The sequence below is a fragment of the Eriocheir sinensis genome, unplaced genomic scaffold (genome assembly GCF_024679095.1).
Source record: "Eriocheir sinensis breed Jianghai 21 unplaced genomic scaffold, ASM2467909v1 Scaffold167, whole genome shotgun sequence".
NCBI lineage: Eukaryota > Metazoa > Arthropoda > Malacostraca > Decapoda > Varunidae > Eriocheir > Eriocheir sinensis.
The window spans coordinates 1-25,484 of record NW_026111039.1 but is presented as its reverse complement, the minus strand read 5'-3'; the positions used below and the strand labels follow the sequence as shown (position 1 = coordinate 25,484).

At 43.9% G+C, this 25,484-nt stretch overlaps 1 protein-coding gene across 1 annotated transcript; it reads right to left on the bottom strand.

Annotated features, from left to right (window-relative positions):
- Positions 1-1,056: 1,056 nt before the first annotated feature.
- Positions 1,057-3,608, bottom strand: LOC126990461 (piggyBac transposable element-derived protein 4-like). The gene is made up of 3 exons (XM_050849067.1): positions 3,456-3,608; positions 1,572-2,747; positions 1,057-1,146 (listed from the first exon to the last, which is right to left on the bottom strand). Exons 1-3 carry the CDS (start codon positions 3,606-3,608, stop codon positions 1,057-1,059), a joined length of 1,419 nt encoding a protein of 472 aa, XP_050705024.1.
- Between the last annotated feature and the right edge of the window lie 21,876 nt (positions 3,609-25,484).

Genomic DNA, 25,484 nt, shown 5'->3' with positions numbered 1-25,484 from the left:
TCGTCTTTTTGTATACCCCTTTGATCTATGTTGTGTACCCCCAGGGGTACGCGGACCCCAGTTTAGACAACACTGCTCTAAAAAGTTTTTTTTTTTTTCCAATTTCTGGCAAGGTCAAGTCTCCATTAGATGCTGTTGAATATCTTGAACAAGCCTCTTGGTTTGAGAAGGAAGGCGTTGTCTAAGAACAGGCTGATGTAATGTGTATATTATAATGTACATGTGTATGTATGAATGAATGTACGTGTGGCGACACCCGGTCGGTGTCGCAAAACAGGATGTCTAACAACACGTCGTGCTGTTGGCCGTGGGAAGCTGGGATGAACTGACACTAGGATCAGCAAATGATGACTTTCATCAGCCGTCATCAACCGGAACCCACACCCTTCCGGACGAACTACAAGCAAATAAAACGGGCGAACAACGCGGAGAAGGAAGAGAAGACGGGTGACGGGCAGGCGAGCGGTGCTCTGCCGCCCGGCGCCCGGCAGCGGTGTGGCTGTCTCTGATTTCGTGCGTCTCCCTCACGTAAACTGTAAACCTTATGTAGTACAGCTGTTAATATAGTTAAAATACATTTGGTATTTGTATTAACCTGAGAGAGAGAACTAAAGTGAACTAAAGTGAACTTATAACGGCTACCGCTCGGCCACACATCACTTAACTAAAAGGCTATTGTGTTGTCTCAACCACTTCAATCAACTGGAGAACGCAGGCAACGGTACACCGGACCTGACGTGAGATAACAGTTCGCGCCTTCATAATAAAAGTACCCCTTAAACTTAACACTTAACCCTAGAACACTAACCATGATTTTAGTAACACCACCACTAACTATGGGTATGTAATACCCGATTTTGGAAAAATAAAAAAAAATATTAAATACAAACATTTATTGAAAATATTTCACATGATGGCACTTTATCCATTCTATTTTGTGTTAACATTAAGAGAATCTGGAATGCATTCCACTGAGGTAGGAATATGAGGTACTAAAAGTTGTAACTAAAAATAGGAAATTTTTCAAAATAAATATGAAAATAAAAATAAGAGTTATCATCCGATGACCTCCAGACTGCTCATACGGTCTCTCAGGTTGTGTGAGCCAGTGCCAAAGGGGGTGCTGCTCCCGAGCTGCTGCGGCTTCTGTAGGGAAGAGAGGTGTAAAAAAGCCTTATTTTATTTACCATAAAAAATCAATTTTTTTAGACTATTTTTTTTATACTATTATGACTGTAGCAACTGACTATTTCTTTATTATGTACAAGTAAATAAACTCTTCAGGTGCATTTATACTTACCTCAGCCTTATATACAGTTGCCACACATGGTGTAGTAGTGTTTGGGACACACAGCTCTTTCACATGACAGACAGCGGAAGCGTGTTTTCTTGTCTGCCTTCGCTGGACATTCCACACAGCGCACCATGGAATTGTTTATGTCTGCTGCAGGTAGTACAGAAGCTCTTGAAGTGTCAGGAGGAGTGGGCAGATCATAATCACTGTATATATGATCCTTGAGCTGCCTTGGCAGAGTGTGATGCGCGAGGCGATGGACTGCCCAAGGCTTGACCAGCAACACAGCCAACTCCTGCATATACTGCTTCCTCTTGATCTGCTTGCCACCTGCTCTCTTCATATTTTCCTCGTAGATGATCCTCGAGTTGATGACCCCAGTGTTGACCATGCCATAAAAGACACAGAGCGGCCACCTCTTAGTCTTCCTGCCACACGAATACTGCCCACACATTTGGTCGAAAGTGTCCACCCCTCCTTTCGTCCTGTTGTAGTCTTCAATTATCGTTGGCTTTCCACTGCTGGCCAAGGAATTATTGTCATGCATTGAGGACAAGAGGAGGACAATCTTCTTGCTGGAAGGGGTCTTGGGCACATACGACACCAGTGTCATGTCCTTGGTGAACAAGAAGGCACTGGAACCTGGAGCCCGTGTGGTCTTGTCCTTCATCTCCTCTGGAATCTCTGCCTTGTTGCCCCTGACTGTCCCAATCATGGTCATGCCACAATTGTGCAGCATGTCCTGTATGAGTGGCACTGAGGTAAACCAATTGTCAGTTGTGACATTCCTGTTGGTGTTGTGGTAACGCTCAGTGAGTTCCTTGGTGAAGGAGTGGCCAAGGTTTTGCCCGTCTCTGGCCCGTGTCCCCTGCTTCCCAAGATAGGGGATCCCCGACAGCATGTACTTGCTGTTGACATCGTTGACCATGACAATCTTGATGCCATACTTGGCTGGTTTGTTGGGAATGTACATGCGGAAAGGGCAGCGGCCACGGAAGGCAAGCAGCTGTTCATCGACGGTCAGGAACTCGTGTGGCATATAATGGGTGCCACAGGCCTCGATGAAAATATCCCACACCTTCCTGATCGGGGTAAACTTGTCTGTTTCTCTTCGCTGTTCCCTGGTGTCTGCGTCATCAAAGCGTAGGCAGTTGAGGAGGAAAGTAAACCGTCCCTCAGACATAGCTGCTCTATAGAAACAGGAGCCAACTGAAGGGCTCCAGGTATCCTTAGTGGAGAGGTGGTTATCTCTCCTGTACCCACTGAAGATAAGGACCCCAAGCATGGCACGAATCTCCTCAGGTGTTGTTGGTTGTATGGTGGCGTTATGATGCTTGTATTTTGCTGCGCTGATGTTTATTTTCTGGTTTGTCCACTGCACCATTTCGTTGATGATCTCATCCACAAACAGCAAAGAGAAACACTCCTCTGGGGTGTTGGCTTGGGAAGCTTTCTGAGAGGGGCCAGGCCGTAATCCATGTAGAATATTTCTTGCAGGAGTACGTATTGGTCCTGCATTTGGCCTAGTGTTCCACACAAAGCCTCTTTTAGTTCTAATTGTTGCAGTATTGAAGCGTACAAGCAGCTCATCACTTGCTTGAGGTGCACAGTGTCGTCCACGTCTACGGGGAGGAGCAGGTGGAGCAGCAGGGGCAGTAGCAGGTGGAGCAGCAGGGGCAGTAGCAGGTGGAGCAGCAGGGGCAGTAGCAGGTAGAGGAATACTACGCACTACTTTTCTTTTCTTTCTTGGTGGTATGTCCTCAAAGTCACTACTCTCACTGCTGTCGCTGGGCTCTTTGACATACTCAGCATCAATGTCACTGTCGTAGAGCTCTTCACACTCTAAACTGTCCCCTTCTTCGTCAAAACTGTCGTGTAAGACACTCTCTATTTCTGACTCTTGTGACTAATTTCTTACGCAGAGCCATTGTGAGTACACCCGTTACCTGAAAAGAGAAAAAAATAGTCGTAAGTAACATTAAGTCACTATTTACGCACAATTCTAATCTGTTTTTTTCATTACATTGTTGATCACAAGAATAATACGTAAGCACTATCCAGGGGTAGACTATACCCGCTAAATTATACAGTAACACTATACTGGGTAGGACATACCCGCCGCTTAAAACACATTGTATCAGTAACCATGGGTACAACTTACCCAAACGTGGGGGTGGAGCACGAGGGAGTAGACGGAGCGAGAGCGTGCAACCTTCCGCCACACTGCCAGCCGGCCAACTGAAGCTACACAGCAGCCGGATTCTGCCGGAACCCCTAGCTGCGCGGGAAACATGCGCACACTCGAAAACATCATGGCGCTGGGTATTAGCTACCCCCTCTTAGGGTTCTAGGGTTAAAAACAGCTAACAAAAAGGCTAACACTTAACTATTGTTGTAATTCTTATTTTATGCCCTTCACCTCCTTCTCCATGAACGTCGCGCTTCTGCTTCCCTTGATTATAAACCTGACGCTAAACTAGTTGGTTTTGCGGCTAAGATTGTCAAGAAACTTGAGGACTCCCCCAAGGCTTTACCTGGCGTTCCGATTGCAGCTATGCAGAAGGACGACTCACACCAAGTTGTGTGCAACTACTGCAACAAAAAGGGTCAAACAGCACCGAACTGCTTTCACGAAAGCGTGGCATACGTTATAACGCTGGCAGTAACGCAGGTGCTCGATACAATAAGTCTTTTATCAAAGAGAGATAATTCCCCCGCCCCCCTCCTCCGGTCAAAAAGATCGTCATTCTTCTGTTCATATTCTTGTATTCTAATTATACTCTCGGAAGCTTTTATGAAAATGACTTTTCGAGACACAACACCTGGTGTCTCGATTTCCAGCGTCCATATATATATATATATATATATATATATATATATATATATATATATATATATATATATATATATATATATATATATATATATATATATATATATATATATATATATATATATATATATATATATATATATATATATATATATATATATATATATATATATATATATATATATATATATTTTTTTTTTTATTTATTTATTTATTTATTTATTTATTTATTTTTCAGAACATGAAGTTCCCATCTTCAGTGTTTATTGGGGAAGATGCTAGCTATCAACTGTATGTGAATGGGGATGCTCTATTCTTGTCAAGGATTACAAAGTTCTCAAGTAGCTGTGAAGCATTGTTTCACAGCTACTGTTTAGGTGTTTGCTTTGGAATACCCAAAGCAAATACAGAGGGCTTTGTATCTCTTGGAAAAATACATCTTCCAGAATACCACATGTACAGTACCAGCCACTGTTGCTACATGGGCAAAAAAGGTAAATTTGTTTTATTAGTTCAGGGAAATTCTTAACCTAACAATACACTACTAGTAGTATGCCTTTGCCCATATTTGAATATGATTCTGATTGTGTGTGTGTGTGTGTGTGTGTGTAATTCACCCCTTGGTCTGCTGCGGGTCTCTCGAGACAGCCAGCCGTTCCCTTACGGAAGAGCACAGAGCTCATAGTACCGATCTTTGGGTAGGACTGAGACCACTCACACACAACACACTGCGACAACGAGGTCACAACTCCTTGCCTGACGGCGCGTGCCTACTCACTGCTAGGTGAACATGGGCTACACGTGAAAGAAGATAAACCCAACTTATCTTCACCCGGCCGGGGAATTGAACCCCGGTCCCTCTGGTTGTGAGCCAGACCAAGAGGCCATATATAGCCTCTTGTAGGGCCTCAACAGTATTGGCGCAGTCCTCCTCGCTTCCTATATCCATGGTTGTCGTCCTTTGTCTACATCTGGGCTTCTCGGAAGAGCTTAGGCGGCTGGACTGGGCAGGCTTCTGTGTGACCACTTGCGTTGTAAACCAGGCTAACGGCTGGATTCAAGCCCAGGCAAAATCGTCCAGCCTAGGGGTAATAGTGACTAGTGTTACCGTAGCTTAACACTACCTAACGTATGATGAGGGATGATTGAAATGCATGATGAGGATAACGATACATACTTCCTAAGATAGAAATTCATTCTAAAGAAGTCCGATTATCACTTTGTCACAAATTCCTTTATACGCAGATATAAATTCATTCAAAATGTCTATTGTTCCTTAACACTGTGAGAGATATCCTTGAATTCATTCAAGAAAAGTCCGATTATCACTTTATGTAACAAATTCCTTTATACGCGGATATAAATTCATTCAAAATAGGTATATTGTTCCTTGACACTTTGAAATATTTCCTTAAATTCATTCAAAAGAAGTCCGATCATCACTTTGTCACAGATTCCTTTATACGCAGATAGAAATTCATTCCAAACAAGTCATTGTTCCTTGACACTTTATGAGCGAGATTTCCTTAAACGGTTGAGGTACTTGAACCTGTCCTTGATCTTGTTGGGACTCCAGTCGTAGTACACGGGATGCCGTTCCGCCAGGTAGGCTTTTACGTCATGCCATCTTACGATGAATAGACCTTTCCCCTGGCTTTATCACATCCTATGACAGCCTGTTTTATGTCTACGTTCTTCCGGTGTCGCGCTTTTTCTGAGGTGTCTCCAGCTTTCTGGTGAAAGTGGATGGTACCGTGCTCTGCACCGACGACACCACACTGAAGTCCTTGGTAGACGTCAAAGGACTGGTTTCCTGCATAGACAACAGCACACTGAGATCTTCTGGAAACCCGGTCGCCACGGAGCCCGAGATGGTGCTCCAGAAAAGGAGAGTAAATTTTGTTATAAACAATTCTAGGTTTTGATGGCTCATAACATGAAACCAGTTCTGCTTTTACGCACTCTATTTCAGGTCCATCTTCAGGTTGAGGTTCAGCTTCATGTCCACCAGCAGACTGCTCCTGCTAGGTGGCCTCTGGAGTTGAGGGCGATCTAATTGATAAAAAAAAACATTGAAAGAAATGCAGTTCCAGTCAACGTGCATATCAAGTTTATATCCACCCAAAACTTCAGATCAGAGACTGAGCAAGGCCTACAATCCTCGTCCTCAACGCAGGCGATGGCTGCTTCTAGTGAGATCTTTAAATAAGGAGCCTGTAGAATCTCGAGTACGACGCTGAGATCAATGTTTTGCTCTTCCTCCTTCCTCCGCCTCTGGATAGCTTCAGTGTTTTCTTCTTTCTGGTACTTCACTGCAAATTAAAGAGAAAAGGACCCCATCAGCCAGAGTATTTATGAAACTGAACAATACAGCCATTTACATTTACAAAATTTGTGAATACTCACGCGATATGGTGTAATGTGTATATTATAATGTACATGTGTATGTATGAAGTTACGTGTGGCGACACCCGGTCGGTGTCGCACAACAGATAATGTGTATATTATAATGTACATGTGTGTATGACTGTACGTGTGGCGAACCCGACCGGTGGTCGCCACACGTATAGTCATACATACACATCTACAATATAATATACACATGACATTTTTTTTTTGTTAGCCTTTTTGTTAGCTGTTTTTAACGTGGTTTATGTTAAGTGGCGCGAACTGCTATCTCACGTCAGGTCCGGTGTACCGTTGCCTGCGTTCTCCAGTTGATTGAAGTGGTTGAGACAACACAATAGCCTTTTAGTTATGTGATGTGTGGCCGAGCGGTAGCCGTTATAAGTTCACTTTAGTTCACTTTAATTATCTTTAGTTCTCTCTCTCAGGTTAATACAAATACCAAATGTATTTTAACTATATTAACAGTTGTATACAAGGTTTACAGTTTACGTGAGCGAGACGCACGAAATCAGAGACAACCACACCGCTGCAGGGCGCGGAGCGGCGGAGCACCACTCGCCTGCGCGTCACCCGTCTTCTCTCCCTTCTCCGCGTTGTCCCCCCGTTTTATTTGCTTGTAGTTGGTCCGGAAGGGTGTGGGTTCCGGTTGATGACGGCTGATGAAAGTCATCATTTGCTGATCCTAGTGCCAGTTCATCACAGCTTCCCACGGCCAAAAGCACGACGTGTTGTTAGACATCCTGTTGTGCGACACCGACCGGGTGTCGCCACACGTACAGTCATACATACACATGTACATTATAATATACACATTACATCGCTCGGTTCTCTAAAAGTCGCGACCTCGCGACTCATCCGACCTTTAAAAGCAGTGTACCTACCCATGTTACAGTCACACAATGTGTACTAGTTAAACGAGGTCCTGTTATTGCATAAAAAAAAATATATACAAGTCAGAGCCCGCCTAACGATACAGCATCGGGAAATGCCAATGATAATAAAAATAATCATGGAAATAACAAGAAATGGGCAAAGTACATACAGGGCGAGGTAAACAGGGCTAGAGTCGTTAACATGGAAGCTCGGTACTATTCCGAGAAAACAAAACAATAGCTCGAAAAATTATTTACATGATACATCCTAGTAAAATTAAATTGACTAAACTGTCATTAGGATACATGGTAATGGAGCTATCTGGAATAGTAAAAAGAAAAAGGAACAATCCTTGAAGATCTGCTACACACTGAACCTTCGAGTCACACCTGGACACAAAACTGTCGCAGAGAAACACTCATCCGTTGCGTGAAAATTAATTGCCAGTGTCGTTACCCTCGGCACGCCTTCAAGACGGGTGGGGTTTACAACAATAGATAAGGTTGTGTGAAAAGAGGTAACGTTATCCGTAGAGTCTCCTAATAGTTACAATGTGATAACAAGGACAAGTCTGGAGAACCTTAGAAGCATCGGCAGTCAGCACCACTAACTCCTAATACTCCGTTTTTCAGGTCTACAGTACTATAAAAGAAAATCCTGTCACCAAGTTGTGAAATCACTGTTGTAACAAATCTCACTGAAATATATTATTCCAGCATAATTGATTAAAGTAATTCCAGCATTAATAAACATCAAATGAAAAAGACAAATTTCCACCTATCTCTCGATCGTAACTAACTGAGCAGGGTGGGTAGTGCATATTTAATTATTTTATGTCTTATGAAATGATATATATATATATATATATATATATATATATATATATATATATATATATATATATATATATATATATATATATATATATATATATATATATATGAGAGAGAGAGAGAGAGAGAGAGAGAGAGAGAGAGAGAGAGAGAGAGAGATTAAAATATATACAAACATGTCAATGAGTAACCCTGATTCTTATTCCAGGCCCAGCGCTGGTATACCTCACTGACAGTGAAGTGCGTCTGATGGACTCCTATATGAAGTACTACAGGCCACTTGCACCCTCTTGTATGACACCTCAGTGTTTTGTATTGCCAACAAGAATACAAAGGAGCGATGCAGAATGTTGTCCAAAGATTTCATTCTCCAACCTGGCAAAACTCATCAGTAACACTGCAAGAAGATGCACACCAGAACCAAAAATACCATATCGCATCCTAAGGTGCTCGCAGATCACACCGATATGGGACGAGATAAAAGGACCCTACCTTTAGAAATAAGCTTGCCACACTGTGTGGCCACTCCCTGGGTACCGCTATTTGCTATTATGAGTTTAGCGGCAAAGTGGTGCCAGGGATGGAAGTAATAGAAAAATTAAATGAACTAAGAAATCGGTGCAAACTAAAGAATGATGAGCAACTATGCAACCAAGACACTGAGGTGCTACCTGATGCGGAGTGGCAAGTGCTGTAAGTATGCTGGTTAATGTGGAATGAGATCAGGCTACTTATTTGATATATGTAAACATATTTGGGTGTACAGTGGATGGATTGTATTTATCCCAAAGATCATCCTGTCAAGTGAGGGCTATGGCAGACAGTTCAATGGTGGAGGCTGACCCACCTCAGCATGCAAAAGAGGCTTCCCCGACCTGTGAAAAGGTGGATGACTTCTTCGTCCTCAGTCCTCCGTCACCGGGGAAATCAAAACTGAACGAGGAAGCAGCATCTGCACTGACAGATAGAGGGTGTGTAGAAACAGTACTAATGACATGAGACAATATGCATGCTTGTAATGATACATAACTAACAGAACTCTCTTCATTTTAGAAGTGTTCTGTCACTGGTACCAAGGCACTTCCCGTCGGACCTATCTATGCTGTCGCCTGTGGAAACTCTCACAATTTCCACCAATCAAACAATCAATACTATACAGCAAGACTAAACTAGACACTGCAGTAGTGTATGCGGACATCCGCAAAGCCATAAAGGCGGTTGACATAGGCGCCGAGACTGGATCGGTGTTCATAAAGTGGAAAGAAGTTAAAGCATCCATGAATGGCCTAATTCCCGAGTACAAAGAGTGGGACAAAGAAAATATTAAAAATAAATATAAATATTTGAAAAAGATGCGCAAAGAACTCGACATCTAAAATGTTTAATCTAATATTCAACCTTAGGGTAAGGGTTGAAGGAATGAAAGTTATGGAGGACCAGTGTAAGGGATACTGGCAAAGGAAAAAACGAACCATTATTTTTTTGTTAGCTTGAGTAATATGTATTGGATGGAAATGGATGTTACAAAGGATGTTTGTTTCATTTTTCTGATTACCCATTATGTTCAATGTTGACATACTATCATTATTCATAGTTAGCTAGGGTCATCATTTCATATAATCTTGCCTTTTCTCTCCGCAGATCTGGCACCACTCTGGGGTTTTCCCCACCAGAGTATGAGACTGGTAACCTTGCCGTGGTGTGCCAGCTTAGCTACCTTGTGTGCTGTAACCTTAGGGGAGCTATAGCCACAAGGATGACTGACTACCAATGACCAGTTTCCATAAACCACCTTTGGATCACGATCCAGGCTTGAGGTTTCGTCACGTAACCCGATGGCGAAATCCTCCTGATCGAGCCTTGGTTCTGAGATGTTTATAGTTTCCTTGGCACTCTAGAAGAGTCATTAGGTGAAGCACCAAGCAAGCAAGATATGTTCCCTATAAGTGATAGACTCTTTCCAAGATTTGAAACTTGTAGAGAGACCGAATGGCCACACAATGGGGTGTGGACGGCAAGAGGTAAAACACTATGGATATCAGGAATGTGGGAAACAATCCACCCAGAAGAATATCCCTGATGCACACACCCTTACACACACTGGTGTAAAGAATGATGAATTTAAGGAGCGTGGGAATCAACGGGAAGGGTGACCTTGATAGAAACACCCTCACACACACTAGGGTAAAAAACAACAACTATGAATGTCAGGAATGTGGGAAACATGCTACCCAGAGGAATATCCTTGATGCACACACCCATATACACACTGGGCTAAAGAACTATGAATTTAAAGACTGTGGAATTCATCCAGAAGGGTGACTTTGATAGAAACACCCTCAAACACACTGGGGTAAAAAAAAACCACTATGAATGTCAGGAATGTGGGATACAAGCTACCCAGAGGAGTATCCTTGATGCACACACCCTTACACACACTCGGCTAAAGAACTATGAATTTAAAGACTGTGGAATTCATCCGGAAGAGTGACTTTGATAGGACATCTCATGACTGCGTAGTCGTATTTTCAGTTCATTAGCATCGTCAAACACTAACATCGATGCACATTATATAGAGACGCCTCACCCACTCCTACGGTCCAACAGGATTCAGCGCAGGTATATCTAAATTTTAAGTTTTTCCTAGTGCTTGTGACAGCTGAGATCTACAAAACTTCAGATCTACAGGAATAGCAGTCATTCTAGGTAGGCAAATCAAGGAAGTCTTCAAGTCTGCCATGAATGTGCTTTCGGTGCTAATTAAAATACGCTACCGCAACCATGATATATTCCTACGAATAACTTCGGGAGAAAAGGAGCATTTTGGGTGCTCAGCTCAGGCCGTGCTCCCTATGGTGCTCATTCAAGTCCCACCAATAAAAATAGGACTTTCTGGGACTGGAATTGCGAGATAGGGAGCACGGACTGAGTTGAGCACCCCAAAATGCTCCTTTTCTCCCGGACTGAAAGTGAGCAACATACCTACACTACGCAAGTGTATAGTTAATGTGGTTCAACTGTAATGTGTTCGGTGCTGATTGATTGAAAGTACGAGCACTCAGTCAGGAGATGTACCTAGGAATTCCTTCAATTTCAAACATACCTACGCTACGCAAGTCTGCCATGAATGTGCTTCCGATACTAATTAAAATACGCTACCGCAGCCATGAGATATTCCTACGAATAACTTCGGGAGAAAAGGAGCAATTTTGGGTGCTCAGCTCAGTCCGTGCTCCCTATCTCGCTCATTCCAGTCCCCCCCCAAAAATCGGACTTTCTGGGACTGGAATGAGCGAGATAGGGAACACGGACTGAGTTGAGCACCCCCAAATTCTCCTTTTCTCCCGGACTGAACGTGAGCAACATACCTACACTACGCAAGTGTATAGTTAATGTGGTTCAACTGTAATGTGTACTGTGCTAATTAATTGAAAATACGTACACGAGCACTCAGTCATGAGATGTCCCTTGGAATTCCTTCAGTTTTAGACATACCTACGCTACGCAAGTCTGCCACTAATATGTTTTTGATGCTAATTAAAATACGCTACCGCGGTCATGAGATATCCCTACCCGCTTGCCTGGTCCAGCACTCGCGAGGCAAAGAAAGCCATCAGGTGCTGGTGCGTTACCCCCGCCGTTTACCCGCCACACGATTCATGACTGAGGGCCTCGTCCAGCGCTCAAGACGCAAAGTTTACCCGCCACACACCAAATTCTATGTCGTATGAAGAGCCAGTGTCTCCTTGACTTGTCCGTTACTTCAGACGTATACCCGTCACTCGAGCAGTCGGTGACTGCCTCGCCCAGCGCGCACGAGGCAAAACGAACCATTATTACGTGCGAGCGAGCTACCCCCGCCGATTACCCGCTTGCCTCGTCCAGCGCTCACGAGGCAAAACGAGCCATCAGGTGCTGGCGCGTTCCCCCCGCCGTTTACCCGCCACACGATTCATGACCGAGGGCCCCTCCAGTGCTCAAGAGCAAGCAAAGTTTACCCGCCCAACAGCAAATTGTATGTCATATGTATGTCATATGTATGCGTTTCGACTTTTGCTACAATTCCCAAAGTCTTCCACCACTTGTAGGGAATATATCCAGCTTGTCGTAGTAGCCAGCACACGACTTAATAAATGACGCTGGATCACCCAGCACCAACCACCATACGAGGCTGAGGCAGGCGCCTCCTCGTTGGTCTAAGGATCGATCGATCTCCGCGGAGAAACAAGCAAACTCAAGGCTCGTGTCCGGAGGATTTCGCCATCAGGTTGCGTGACGAAACCTCCAGCCTTGTTAGGGAGAAGTCTTAACGGATCGCAGTGAGGATGCTGCTCTGCCGCCAACAACACCCTGACCGGTACGTAAGTCGTCTGCGAACGATTCAGTACGGCACATCAGCATCTGGGTGTTCTCTACTAGGGAGGGGAGAGCCTGAACCTGTTTGTCGAGGCACTCCCGAGTTCCCTCTGCACGGGTCCATCTTCTAGCCCCGCCCGCGAACGAGCGGGGAGCGAATCTCTCGAAAATTCAATGGCGACCATCCCGGTGCAGGCCATACGCGTTATCGTTAGTCATCCAGCCGGGATTCTGTCTTAGAGGCTTTCAGGCATAATCACACGGACGTAGCCTCGCTCCACTGGACGATCGACCAAGAGCGGAACCATATGTCCGGACCTGCCGTTCCTCTCGCCCGTCCGAAAATGAAACTCGGTGAATATAGGACCGTGCATAGAACACCTTCTGAGGGGGTTATGTACGATGATAATCCTTTTCTCTCCCTGTTTGGCCCACGACGGCCGTGGGGTCGAGGGACGTTCCCGGGAGCAACTAGGGAGTCAATAAAGACCAAGAAAAATCCGAAACAGCTGCCTTATTAGTAAAATTGTCTTTTGAAGCCTCTTTATGATAATTAGGGTGGTAATGTATGATAATGGTATTTTTTATACTGTTTGGCCTAGGGGTGTACCGATGTATCGGTATCGGTGGTATCGGCACATTTTAAGAGTATCGGTATCGGCTGATTTTCTGCCGATACTACCGATACTTGAAGGAGTTTTGTTTGTCGTATGTCACTGGTTGCAAATAATTTTGTTGAACAGAAATTGGATTTTCAATTTTTTTTAAACTATATTAGAAAAGCGTAATTATCTAGTATCATGGAACTACATAGTTTGGAATTTCCCGCGATTTAATTTTCATAACTTTAAGCGATAAGATTAATATTACTTTGAATACAAGTATATAATACTTAGAATACACTTCAGCCTTTGGTACCGCAGACGCGTACAATACAGGTTTAGTAGCTTCGGCGCGGGATTGGCGGATCCCTTCCACTCGCCTCATCAGCGCTGCCAGTACAATAATTATCGCACAAATACGGAAATCCGACCGTTTGTACGATGTACAATTACGCCTGTACGATAATACGACAATCCCGGAATTTTTACAATAATTCAATGGAGATGTAAAATAATTTGATTTTTCAGTTTAAACATTTTTCTCTCTTAGCCGCTGAGCATGTAGTGTGTGGGTGACGCAAATACTGGTCTGATACACGTACCATTCACGTTCTGCTCCGTCTTCCGAGTAAGCCTATCTGCGTATCTGTCAACCTGTCAGAATTTAGCCAACACCCTTTGGCTGCGTTCAGTGAACGGATTGATTATAACACTGACCAAACGAATTTTGCTTTTTGGAAGTTATATCATATTAATAGAAATTACAGTATTTGCCTCTCGCAAACATCCATACTCCATATACAATCAAATAAATAGTACCACTTTATATTACCATTTTTTTCATTAGATTTTTTTTACCCATGTCTTTAAGGGATCTAAGTTTATTAATAACAAACTTCAAAATTCATGACTATGGTCACCTTTTTTTCAAGGCCAGCACTGATTACTTTATTTTTCTTCTATGGTGGAACATCAAGTAGTGGGTCTTTTTTTTTTCTTAACATTTGATATTTCCCTTTAGCTCCCCGTCGAAGGGGAGTCACCTTGTGGTGACGGGGCTTGAAGCGAGGTCGGCGGCACCACCTACCGTGGTGGCCTACCCGCCTCGATAGGGCTCGATGTCCGTTGGCCTCGTGGACCAAGTGCTCCCCCCTTATCACCGGTAGAGGAGGCCTACTGGTGATGTTGCTTTCTCCCGCCCTGCCCTTTTACCACCCAGGGCAGGGCTACTGTCTCCCCACGTGTTTGCCGTGCATGGCGTCCCGTATACACCCCGTGCCCTTTCATCTGGGTGTTGAGTCCACCGCGGGGCAGGGTGTAGTTCCCCTCGGTGGGCAACACGCTCCTTTGGTGGGAGGGTTGGGGTAAGACGGGTGGTTCAGTGTGGCCCCACTGAATCAATCGGCTGGTCATGCGATGGCTAGGGTCAAGTGGTCATTGCCGGGTGGGCGGTCGCAACGGTCCCGCGGCCGCCGTTAAACACCTGGCAGTGGATGCGTATACTTCCCCATTACCCCTAGGGCTGTTGGGTGCGGTTTGGCCCCAACATTCAGCCTCCCCTTGTTGGGCTCCGTGGTGGGTGGGGGTGTGGGGGAGTGAAACACCTCCCTTGTGTATGGGTAAGTTTCCCTTGCCTCGGCCTGCCTCTCTCTCTCTCTCTGACGTCCGCCTCTCCCCGATTACCCCTACACGGTCCTCTCTCGTCGCCACCTTGGAGCCTTTCACCGTTCCTGGTGGTGCCGCTGGAAAGTCCCTACCTCCTAGAGGGGCTGACCAAAACAAGTCCGTGCGACACAAAAGTCCATGTGTGTCTGACAAGGCTGCCTCCCTTTCCGGGGGTAACTCTGATGTGCGTCCCTCTTCCAAGCTGGACGCACCTCAGATGATGAATATCGATCCATCGTTTTCCTACCGTGCCTTGCACTCCTTACTCAAGCCATTTGGCACAGTCCTTCGTATCCGTCTCATTTATGATAGAGACTTCAAGTCAAACAGATGCTATGTGACCTTTGCTTCAAGCGCTGAAGCCCAGTCGGCGTGTGATGCTGTTGCGACTCTGCCTATCGCAGGTGCTGGATTTCAAGCGAAACTTCTCCGCTCTTCCAATATTTCTGACAGTGACATGGACTATGTCCCGAACCTCTTCGAAGACGCTTTGTTAGAGCCAACTCCCAGGGACAGCCAGGTCCCTCCCCCTCGTTGGTTTGTTGCATACTATAGGAATGGGCGTGGCAACTTCATTCATGATGATTCATGGTACCTCGCCAAAGAAATTAGCACGATCCCTGAGGGGAATCTGAAAAAGTATGGGAAGGGAGTGTTAGTCAGGGCTAAAGATATGAATCAAGCTAAAATGCTGCAATATATACCATGTCCTGCTGACAACATGTTTGAAACGGTCAAAGCACACCATACCTTCAATTATAGTAGAGGCAGTATATAAAATCATGACCTCTATGAGTTCTCTGAGGAGGAAATACTTGGGATGTGCCCTAGTTCTGTTCATAAGGTGCCCAAGATGAAGGGTTCAGCTAACATGATACTTCTCACCTTTTTTGGTTCTACCCTCCCTGACCGTGTCAGTATTGGCCCCCTCCATCTTCGGGTAAAGCCTTTTGTTGATCGCCCTCTACAGTGTTTTTCATGTTGGTCATGGTCATGGTAAGAAATACTGCACTGAGCCTTCTCGGTGTGGTAATTGTTCTGCATTAGGCTCACACTCCACGGCGGAATGTGAGTCAGCTGCTTATTGCTTCTATTGCCAGGATGCTCACCAGTTGTCTTCCAGACAGTGCCCACGATATCGCCTGGAACAGGATATTTTGCAACTTGCAAATAGTTAGTTTATCAGCCTTGGTAGTGCGCGCCGTGAACTCCTCTACCGCCAGAAGGCCGGTACTGGAGCAAAGACGTACACCTCATCGCTAGGCACTCGCCCTTCTGCCCAGCCCGCTGCTCAGGTGTTTACTACGGTTTCCTCCCGGCCCTTTGAAGCTACTGTTATTACGTCCCATAATAGGTTTTCCCTTTTGTCCTGTGATTCTGTCGAGTCACCTCCTGGTTCTGATGGGGCTTCTCCGGCCTCGTCCCAGGTGATGCATGTTGATGTACATGCACCTCACATTGCTTCGCCGAAGTCCGCCAGAGGTATGAAGAAGCGACATCGCGGTTCTACAGATTCAGTTGAATCTGTTCCGCCAACTAAGATTACTGTAGGTATACATGATTCTGGGGTCTCTCAGGATAGGCCTATGGAGGAAGATGCGGAGGCTCATATTGAGCCTGCTGAGACCCCCTCTGTTCCAGTTCCTGTTGCTCTTATTGGTTTTCCTGATCGGGATATGGAAACTGCGGAATCCCTTGGATATAGTGTTGGGAATCCTCCCCGTGAGCATGTAGCTTCGGGGAGTGGTGTGCGGTCTGGCTCTACTAGTACGGCGTCCGGAGGGGGCGCAGGTTCCTTTGTTGGGAGAAAGCTCGAGGTCCCTCGACCCGGCTTCTCTCGGGTCCCAGTCTCCTCTTCTCGTCGTATTACCGTACCGAATCAGGTGGGTAAAAGGCAGTCTTTTTCAGGGGCTCGCCTGGAGCGCACTCGAAAATAGACATCTTCCTACTCCTCCAGTGGAATTGTAGAGGCCTACGAGCCTCGTGGGAGGAACTCCGAGCATTGATATCTCGGTTTTCTTCTGCTTGCCTTTGTTTACAGGAGACAATGCTCGGAGACTACACTCACTCTAGTCCTCCTGGGTATCGTGCCGTTTACAGTACCCCTAATCCTGGACAGGGCCACCATGGTGGCACCGCCATATTCGTTCGCTGTGATATCCCTTATGTCCCATTACAGCTTCACTCAACGTTGCAGTCTGTTGCTGTTAAGGTTTATTTGGGCAAATCTTATACATTATGTAGCCTTTATCTCCCTCCTGGTGTTCCCGTTGACAGACACGATATTGACGACCTGGTGCAGGAACTTTCCTCGCCTTTACTTTTATTAGGGGATTTTAACGGTCGCCATCCGTTGTGGGATGATGGTGCTACCAACCCACGCGGACTTTTAGTTGCTTCTTTTATTGAGGATCAGGGATTATAAATTTTAAACTCTGGGGAGGTGACACATTTTCATAGCCAAACTGGTACTTTTACCTCTTTAAATCTTTCACTTTGCACTTCTAATTCTCTTCCTGATTTTCGTTGGCAGGTCTTACCGGACTTGTATGGCAGTGACCACTTTCCAATTTTATTGGAACGCATTTAATCTGTACCACAGTCACGCCTTTCTCGCTGGCGTCTAGATAAAGAAGACTGGCAGCGTTTTACGGAACTTAGCTCCTCTCTTCGTCCGTTGGCTGACTTTGGAACTTCTGACGAGGCTGCATCCTATTTCACTGATGCCTTACATTCTGCAGCCCTTCAATCCGTCCCCAGGACGTCTGGCCAGTTCCCTAAACGTCCTGTTCCCTGGTGGAACGCCGCTTGCACTACTGCTGTTCAAGAGAAGCGTGCTGCTTTCTCTCGACTTCGTCGTCACCGTGGGGACCCCCAGTGTTTGCGAGCGCGTGCTCGAGCACGACGCACTTTCATGGAGGCTCAACGAATTTCTTGGAAGGCTTATGTCTCTTCCATCACTACCAGAACTACACTCACATAAGTCTTTAACAGAGTTCGTAAGATCTCTGGGAAGTTTCCCCCCCCTCCCCCTCCAGTGTTATCGCATGCAAGGGAAACGGTGGCGGACCCTAAGACTGTTGCTGACCTATTCGCCAAGCACTTTGCCAGTGTCTCTAGGAAAGATCCTACTGCACCAGGGGCTCGTCATCGCCGGGATTTGGAATCACTCGGCGTTAACTTCGCTTCCACCGTAGGGGAATCTTATAATATCCCATTTTCTCTCTCCGAGTTGAAGACGGCTTTATCCCAGTGTCATGATTCCTCGCCAGGTCTGGACGACATCCCTTATGCTTTCTTACGCCACATGTCTGACTGTGGTTTTACATTTTGATTGGAACTTTACAATTTCATTTGGCGTACCGGTGATTTTCCATCTCTGTGGAGTGTGGCTGTAATTCTCCCATTCTGAAGCCTGGGAAAGATAATCTCCAAGCAACTAACTATCGTCCTATTTCTTTAACATCCTGCATTTGTAAAGTGATGGAGAAGATGGTGAATGTCAGGCTTATGTGGTACTTGGAGAGCCGGAGTTTATTGACCCCGGTGCAATATGGTTTCCGAAAGATGCTCTCCACCTCGGATGCTCTTTTATCCTTGGAGTCCTCAGTTTGTGAGACGTTTGCCAATAATCACCACCAGGTGACCGTGTTTTTTGATCTGGAGAAGGCCTATGACACCGCTTGGTGTCATTGAATTTTACTTAACCTGTTTGAGTTTGGTCTTCGTGGCCGTCTCCCTGTTTTTATTCCGGAGTTTTTATCTCATCGTCTTTTACGGGTTAGAGTATGGAGTACTCTTTCCGAGTTTTGTCCACTTGAGGATGGTGTACCACAGGGAAGTATTCTCAGTATTACGCTATTTGCTATGGCTATTAATGGAGTCGTTGGTGTCCTGCCTGATGGAGTTCATAGCTCCTTATATGTAGACGATTTATCCATTTCGTTTTCTGCGGCAAGGATGTCGTTGATTGAACGAAAACTGCAATTGACTCTTAATAGAGTCACCAATTGGGCAAATACGCGCAGACAGGGACACGCTACTCATCCTCCACAGAACACTCATCCTTTCCAAGTTGGAATATGGCTGCGAGGTATACTCCTCCGCCAAGGAGGCTCACCTACGCGTGTTGGACTCAGTACATCACGCCGGGGTCCGCTTGACTACTGGTGCATTCCGGTCTTCACCGATACCTAGCCTCCTCGTGGATGCTGGCGTCCTGCCTCTGGATTTGAGACGCCAGTCCTCTCTATTCCGTTGCTGGTTCCGCGTCCAACGCCTTCCAGAATCAGTTCCTTGTGTGTCAATTTTGCGAGATTCCCGTTGGCCTGCATATGATGAGCGACCTAGTCTCCCTAAACCTTTTGGGTTTCGGGTAACGTCTGCCATGACACCGTTGTCTTTCCCTCCCATTCCTATCTGCCCTTATCGAGTACCTAGGGTTGGATACTGGCAGTTGCCCGGTGTATCCGTGTGTTCTCCCATTATAGATAGTAAGAGGGATTTACCGCCATAAGCGTCCCGAGCCTTATTTTTAGAGCATTTCACTGAACACTCGGACTCCATCCCTGTCTTTACTGATGGCTCTAAATTGGATGCTGGAGTTGGCTTTGGTGTTGTGTTCCCCTCCTTCTGTCGGGGAGGTAGTCTTTCTTCTGTTGCTTCTGTATTTACTGCAGAGTTGTCTGCAATAGTCCTCTCTTAACAGATTATTTTTACCCTTCTTTTATGATTTTTAGTGATTCTCGTAGCGCTCTTTCTGCGCTGGGCTCCTTTACTCCCTCTGTTAATCCCTTAGTTTTATCTGCTCTCGAGTGGTTGTATTTGCTCAGGAACAGGGGATATCGCGTTGGGTTTTGTTGGGTTCCAGGACACGTTGACGTACACGGGAACGAACGAGCTGATGGACTTGCAAGGGAGGCAGCAGCTAGAGCTGCCCCTCCTAGTGCTGTCCCATGTACATATATGTTTCCAGAGATTCGCAAGGCAATTCTTGCCAGTTGGCAGGAGAGGTGGAATGCTCGGGGTGCGACCTCCAAAATGGGAGAGATTACCAGGACTGTGTCTCGTCCTTGGTCATACGAACGTGTCCGTGACCGTCGCTCGCAGACAGCCTTGACCCGTCTTCGGACGGGTCATAGGCGTCTAACACCTGGTTACCTCATGTCCCGGGGAGTGCAGCCTTATTGTGATGACTGCTTGGTTCCCCTGACCGTGCGGCACTTGCTGGTCGAGTGCCCCAGTTTGGGGGACCTGCGAATGAAGTTGCCACGCCCATTCCTATAGTATGCAACAAACCAACGAGGGGGAGGGACCTGGCTGTCCCTGGGAGTTGGCTCTAACAAAGCGTCTTCGAAGAGGTTCGGGACATAGTCCATGTCACTGTCAGAAATATTGGAAGAGCGGAGAAGTTTCGCTTGAAATCCAGCACCTGCGATAGGCAGAGTCGCAACAGCATCACACGCCGACTGGGCTTCAGCGCTTGAAGCAAAGGTCACATAGCATCTGTTTGACTTGAAGTCTCTATCATAAATGAGACGGATACGAAGGACTGTGCCAAATGGCTTGAGTAAGGAGTGCAAGGCACGGTAGGAAAACGATGGATCGATATTCATCATCTGAGGTGCGTCCAGCTTGGAAGAGGGACGCACATCAGAGTTACCCCCGGAAAGGGAGGCAGCCTTGTCAGACACACATGGACTTTTGTGTCGCACGGACTTGTTTTGGTCAGCCCCTCTAGGAGGTAGGGACTTTCCAGCGGCACCACCAGGAACGGTGAAAGGCTCCAAGGTGGCGACGAGAGAGGACCGTGTAGGGGTAATCGGGGACAGGCGGACGTCAGAGAGAGAGAGAGAGGCTGAGGCAAGGAAACTTACCCATACACAAGGAGGTGTTTCTCCCCACACCCCCACCCACCACGGAGCCCAACAAGGGGAGGCTGAATGTTGGGGCCAAACCGCACCCAACAGCCCTAGGGGTAATGGGGAAGTATACGCATCCACTGTCAGGTGTTTAACGGCGGCCGCGGGACCGTTGCGACCGCCCACCCGGCAATGACCACTTGACCCTAGCCATCGCATGACCAGCCGATTGATTCAGTGGGGCCACACTGAACCACCTGTCTTACCCCAACCCTCCCACCAAAGGAGCGTGTTGCCCACCGAGGGGAACTACACCCTGCTCCGCGGTGGACTCAACCCAGATGAAAGGGCACGGGGAGTATACGGGACGCCACGCACGGCAAACACGTGGGGAGACAGTAGCCCTGCCTTGGGTGATAAAAGGGCAGGGCGGGAGAAAGCAACATCACCAGTAGGCCTCCTCTACCGGTGATAAGGGGGGAGCACTTGGTCCACGAGGCCAACGGACATCGAGCCCTATCGAGGTGGGTAGGCCACCACGGTAGGTGGTGCCGCCGACCTCGCCTCAAGCCCCGTCACCACGACAAGGTGACTCCCCTTCGACGGGGAGCTAAAGGGAAATATCAAATGTTAAGAAAAAAAAAAGACCCACTACTTGATGTTCCACCATAGAAGAAAAATAAAGTAATCAGTGCTGGCCTTGAAAAAAAGGTGACCATAGTCATGAATTTTGAAGTTTGTTATTAACAAACTTAAAAGATCCCTTAAAGACATGGGTAAAAAAAATCTAATGAAAAAAATGGTAATATAAAGTGGTACTATTTATTTGATTGTATATGGAGTATGGATGTTTGCGAAAGGCAAATACTGTAATATCTATAAATATGATATTATAACTTCCAAAAAGCAAAATTCGTTTGGTCAGTGTTATAATCAATCCGTTCACTGAACGCAGCCAGAGGGTGTTGGCTAAATTCTGACAGGTTGACAGATACGCAGATAGGCTTACTCGGAAGACGGAGCAGAACGTGAATGGTACGTGTATCAGACCAGTATTTGCGTCACCCACACACTACATGCTCAGCGGCTAAGAGAGAAAAATGTTTAAACTGAAAAATCAAATTATTTTACATCTCCATTGAATTATTGTAAAAATTCCGGGATTGTCGTATTATCGTACAGGCGTAATTGTACATCGTACAAACGGTCGGATTTCCGTATTTGTGCGATAATTATTGTACTGGCAGCGCTGATGAGGCGAGTGGAAGGGATCCGCCAATCCCGCGCCGAAGCTACTAAACCTGTATTGTACGCGTCTGCGGTACCAAAGGCTGAAGTGTATTCTAAGTATTATATACTTGTATTCAAAGTAATATTAATCTTATCGCTTAAAGTTATGAAAATTAAATCGCGGGAAATTCCAAACTATAGTAAGTAAAGTAAGTAAATATTTTAAGTAAGTAAGTAAATATTTATTGCCTTTAAAATATAAGAATATTGTTATATAAACATAACATAAAACATGGCAATGGCACAGCCTGTCAAGCCGAAGCTTCCCGACAGACATGGAATTATATTATTTTATTTAATGTTTACATTGGCACAAAATTGGTACCTAATATATTATTAACTAACGTATAGAACAATAAGAATAATTATAATAATATGTTGCTGAGAATAACAATAACAATATCAATTATAATAATAATAATAATAATAATAATAATAATAATAATAATAATAATAATAATAATAATAATGAACATTACACTTGTGAAACTAAGTTCATACCACACACTACAATTGATTACTACTTTGACAATTATATAAATAAGTTTTCACAGATTTTTTAAAAATGGATAAATTTATATGATTGAGAAGAGTCTTAATATGTAGAGGCAATGAATTCCACATTTGGGGACCTGAGTATAATATACTGTGCTTAAAGAGAGAAGTTCTGAACTGTGGACATATGAGATTGATATCATTACCTCGAATGTTGTATGATGTGTGGACCAGTCTGAAAGGTTGACCTCCACAATACTGTGTAAGGCACTTGTAAATGCTTAACAATAAAAAATATTTATGAATATTTGGAAAACTAAGAAAATTTTTAGTATTAATTATATTTCGTGTTGACTCAAACCTACTCATATAAAATATACACCTAAAAATTTTATTTTGAGCTACTGATATTTTCTTAATGAAGGACTGCCAAGTACAGGCCCAGACTGATACACAATAGGTGAGATGGGGATAACAAAGTGTGTAATAAATACTAGTGAGGGATTCAGGTGTGAGATTATTGCGGACTCTGTATAACATACCGCACATCCTTGCTAATTTATTTGTGACAAATGAAATATGTTGATTCCAATTCATATTCTCATCTATGTAAACACCCAAAAATTTTGTGAAATTTACTCTGTCTAATGTGTTTCCCTCTATGTTTATAGGAGGAATGTTATATTGTAATGAACGATTTTGAAAAAATATGTAATTAGTTTTGGCAATATACAGACTCAATTCATTAATTTTAGTCCAATAATTAATTTTTCTAGTTCTGTAACTAAATTTATATGAAGATCGTTAATGTTTACATTATTTAATAAAAGACTTGTATCGTCAGCATAAATCGTATATTTGAATTTAGAACTTACATTAACAATGTCGTTTATATAGATGAAAGAGTATCGGTCCTAATATTGACCCCTGCGGTACACCCTTGTTGATTGCCCTAAAAGAAGAATACGTGGCGTTGCAATATACAGCTTGTGACCTATTGGTTAAATAACTTTCAAATAGTTTTAAGGGAATACCTCTAACGCCATAGTGACTTAGCTTACTCAATAAAATTTTGTGATTCAATGTATCGAATGCCTTAGATAAATCTAAAATATTCCAATTAAATAATGTTTCTTTTCTAAATACTGATATACATTAGATATGAACTGTAAAATAGCTGTTTCTGTGGAACGACCTGCCCTAAACCCATGCTGGTAGTCTGTGAGTAGATTATTGTTTTCAAAAAAATTTACAAGACGGGAAGTAATAACTTTTCAAAAACCTTGCTAAATGCTGGAAGTATTGAAATAGGTCTATAGTTTTTAATATCGGATCTACTGCCTGATTTAAGTAGTGGTACAACTTTGGCTTTTTAAGTGCATCCGGAAATATTCCAGTTTTAACATCAGATTCACTATGTGTGTTAATGGAATGGATATATTATTAGCAGTGCGATTCAAAACAATGGTGGAAATATCATCAAAACCGGAGGAAGAAGATTTAAATGCCCTAATATAGTTTTCAATTTCTAAGTTTGTGGCAGGAAATAAATACATAGAAAATTGGGAGAGTTGTGTAAATAATTTAAAATTCATTACCTACAGTTTCTGCTGCTTGCTGACTTGCTTTCAAAAATGTTCTTTAAATGTATCTGGAATGTTATAACAAATTGATCGTAGCTCAATTTCACTGTTTTTACCATCTGTAGATCTACCTAATAAGTTATTTATTGACTTCCAGTGAGACTTAGGGTTGCCTTGGCTAGCTAATAGTTGGTCTTGGTGATACTTCTTCTTTGCTTCTTTTAAAAGTGATGTTAGTCTATTTCTGAAAGTCCTATATTGCTCTCGAAAAGTTAAAGGCCATTTATATGCTAGTTTTTCAAGTCTATGTTTTTCTCTAATGCTCTTCTTTAATGCTGGAGTAATGTGTGGACTGCGATTATTTTTGTTACTAACTTTAATTGTTTTCTTAGGGAAGCAATTATCATAATTTGTTTTGAAATTGTTGTAAAATAGATTATAGGAGTTGTTAGGACATGTACAGTTTATGACATCAGACCAATCTGTGAGAAAGTGCAGCACTAAATGTGTCTAAAGCTTCCTGGGTGAACGTTCTTTTCGTTATGAATGTGGGAGGAGATGGAATATTATTACATTTAAATAAAGATATCACTGGAAAATGATCAGTAATATCAGTTTTGATTACATAATTTCCTACGTTGTTCTCAACACATGTGGACCAAATGTGATCTATAAGGGTGGCGGATGTGGCCGTAACTCGTGTTGGCAGGGTTGTCAGTGGAAACAGGGAATAACTATACATTAAATTCATAAGGTCCTGAATGTTACCGTCATTATTATGTAATAAATTCATATTTAAATCTCCAAAAATAAATATTTCACTAGGATTTTTGTCTTTTGCAGTAGTTAAAATTTCATTGAGAACATTAAGAAAATTATTCACATTACCTTGAGGAGGTCTATATATACATATAAATAAAAATATTTTACCATTAAATTTTACTTCCACTGCCACACTCTCAATAAATGTTTCCATTCGACTGAATTCAATTACTTTATGACCTGTGTACCTGTTCGAGACGTAAACAGCCACACCCCCACCATACCTGTTCCTGTTATTTGTGAACATTTCATATGCTGTCAGAGAATACAATGTAGAAATGCCTGCATCGAGCCTGGTTTCAGTGAAACCAAGCACGTCATAAATTACATTGTCAGACAGTACAGTGTCTTTGAAATATTGGAAATTGGTGGATATGGATCTTACATTCAGTGTTAATAAATTAAAATCACTATTGTTACAAAGAGAAGATAAATTATCAAGAAAAATATATTCAGATTTAGGAAAGTTAGTATTTCTAGATCTTATATAAAACTGATTGACATCGATATCATTGTTATAATTGTTATCTTGCACACTTAAGGGATCAAAGCTTTCATAAATTTCTTG

Bases quoted from the DNA above. Each gene is read 5' to 3' on its own strand.
- LOC126990461 (XM_050849067.1), bottom strand. From the start codon at position 3,608: ATGATGTTTTCGAGTGTGCGCATGTTTCCCGCGCAGCTAGGGGTTCCG. The intron at 2,748-3,455 runs GTAAGTTGTACC...GGCCCCTCTCAG, and splicing joins TGCTCCACCCCCACGTTTGG to AAAGCTTCCCAAGCCAACAC. The intron at 1,147-1,571 runs GTCAAGCCTTGG...TCTTCCCTACAG, and splicing joins AGGAGTTGGCTGTGTTGCTG to AAGCCGCAGCAGCTCGGGAG.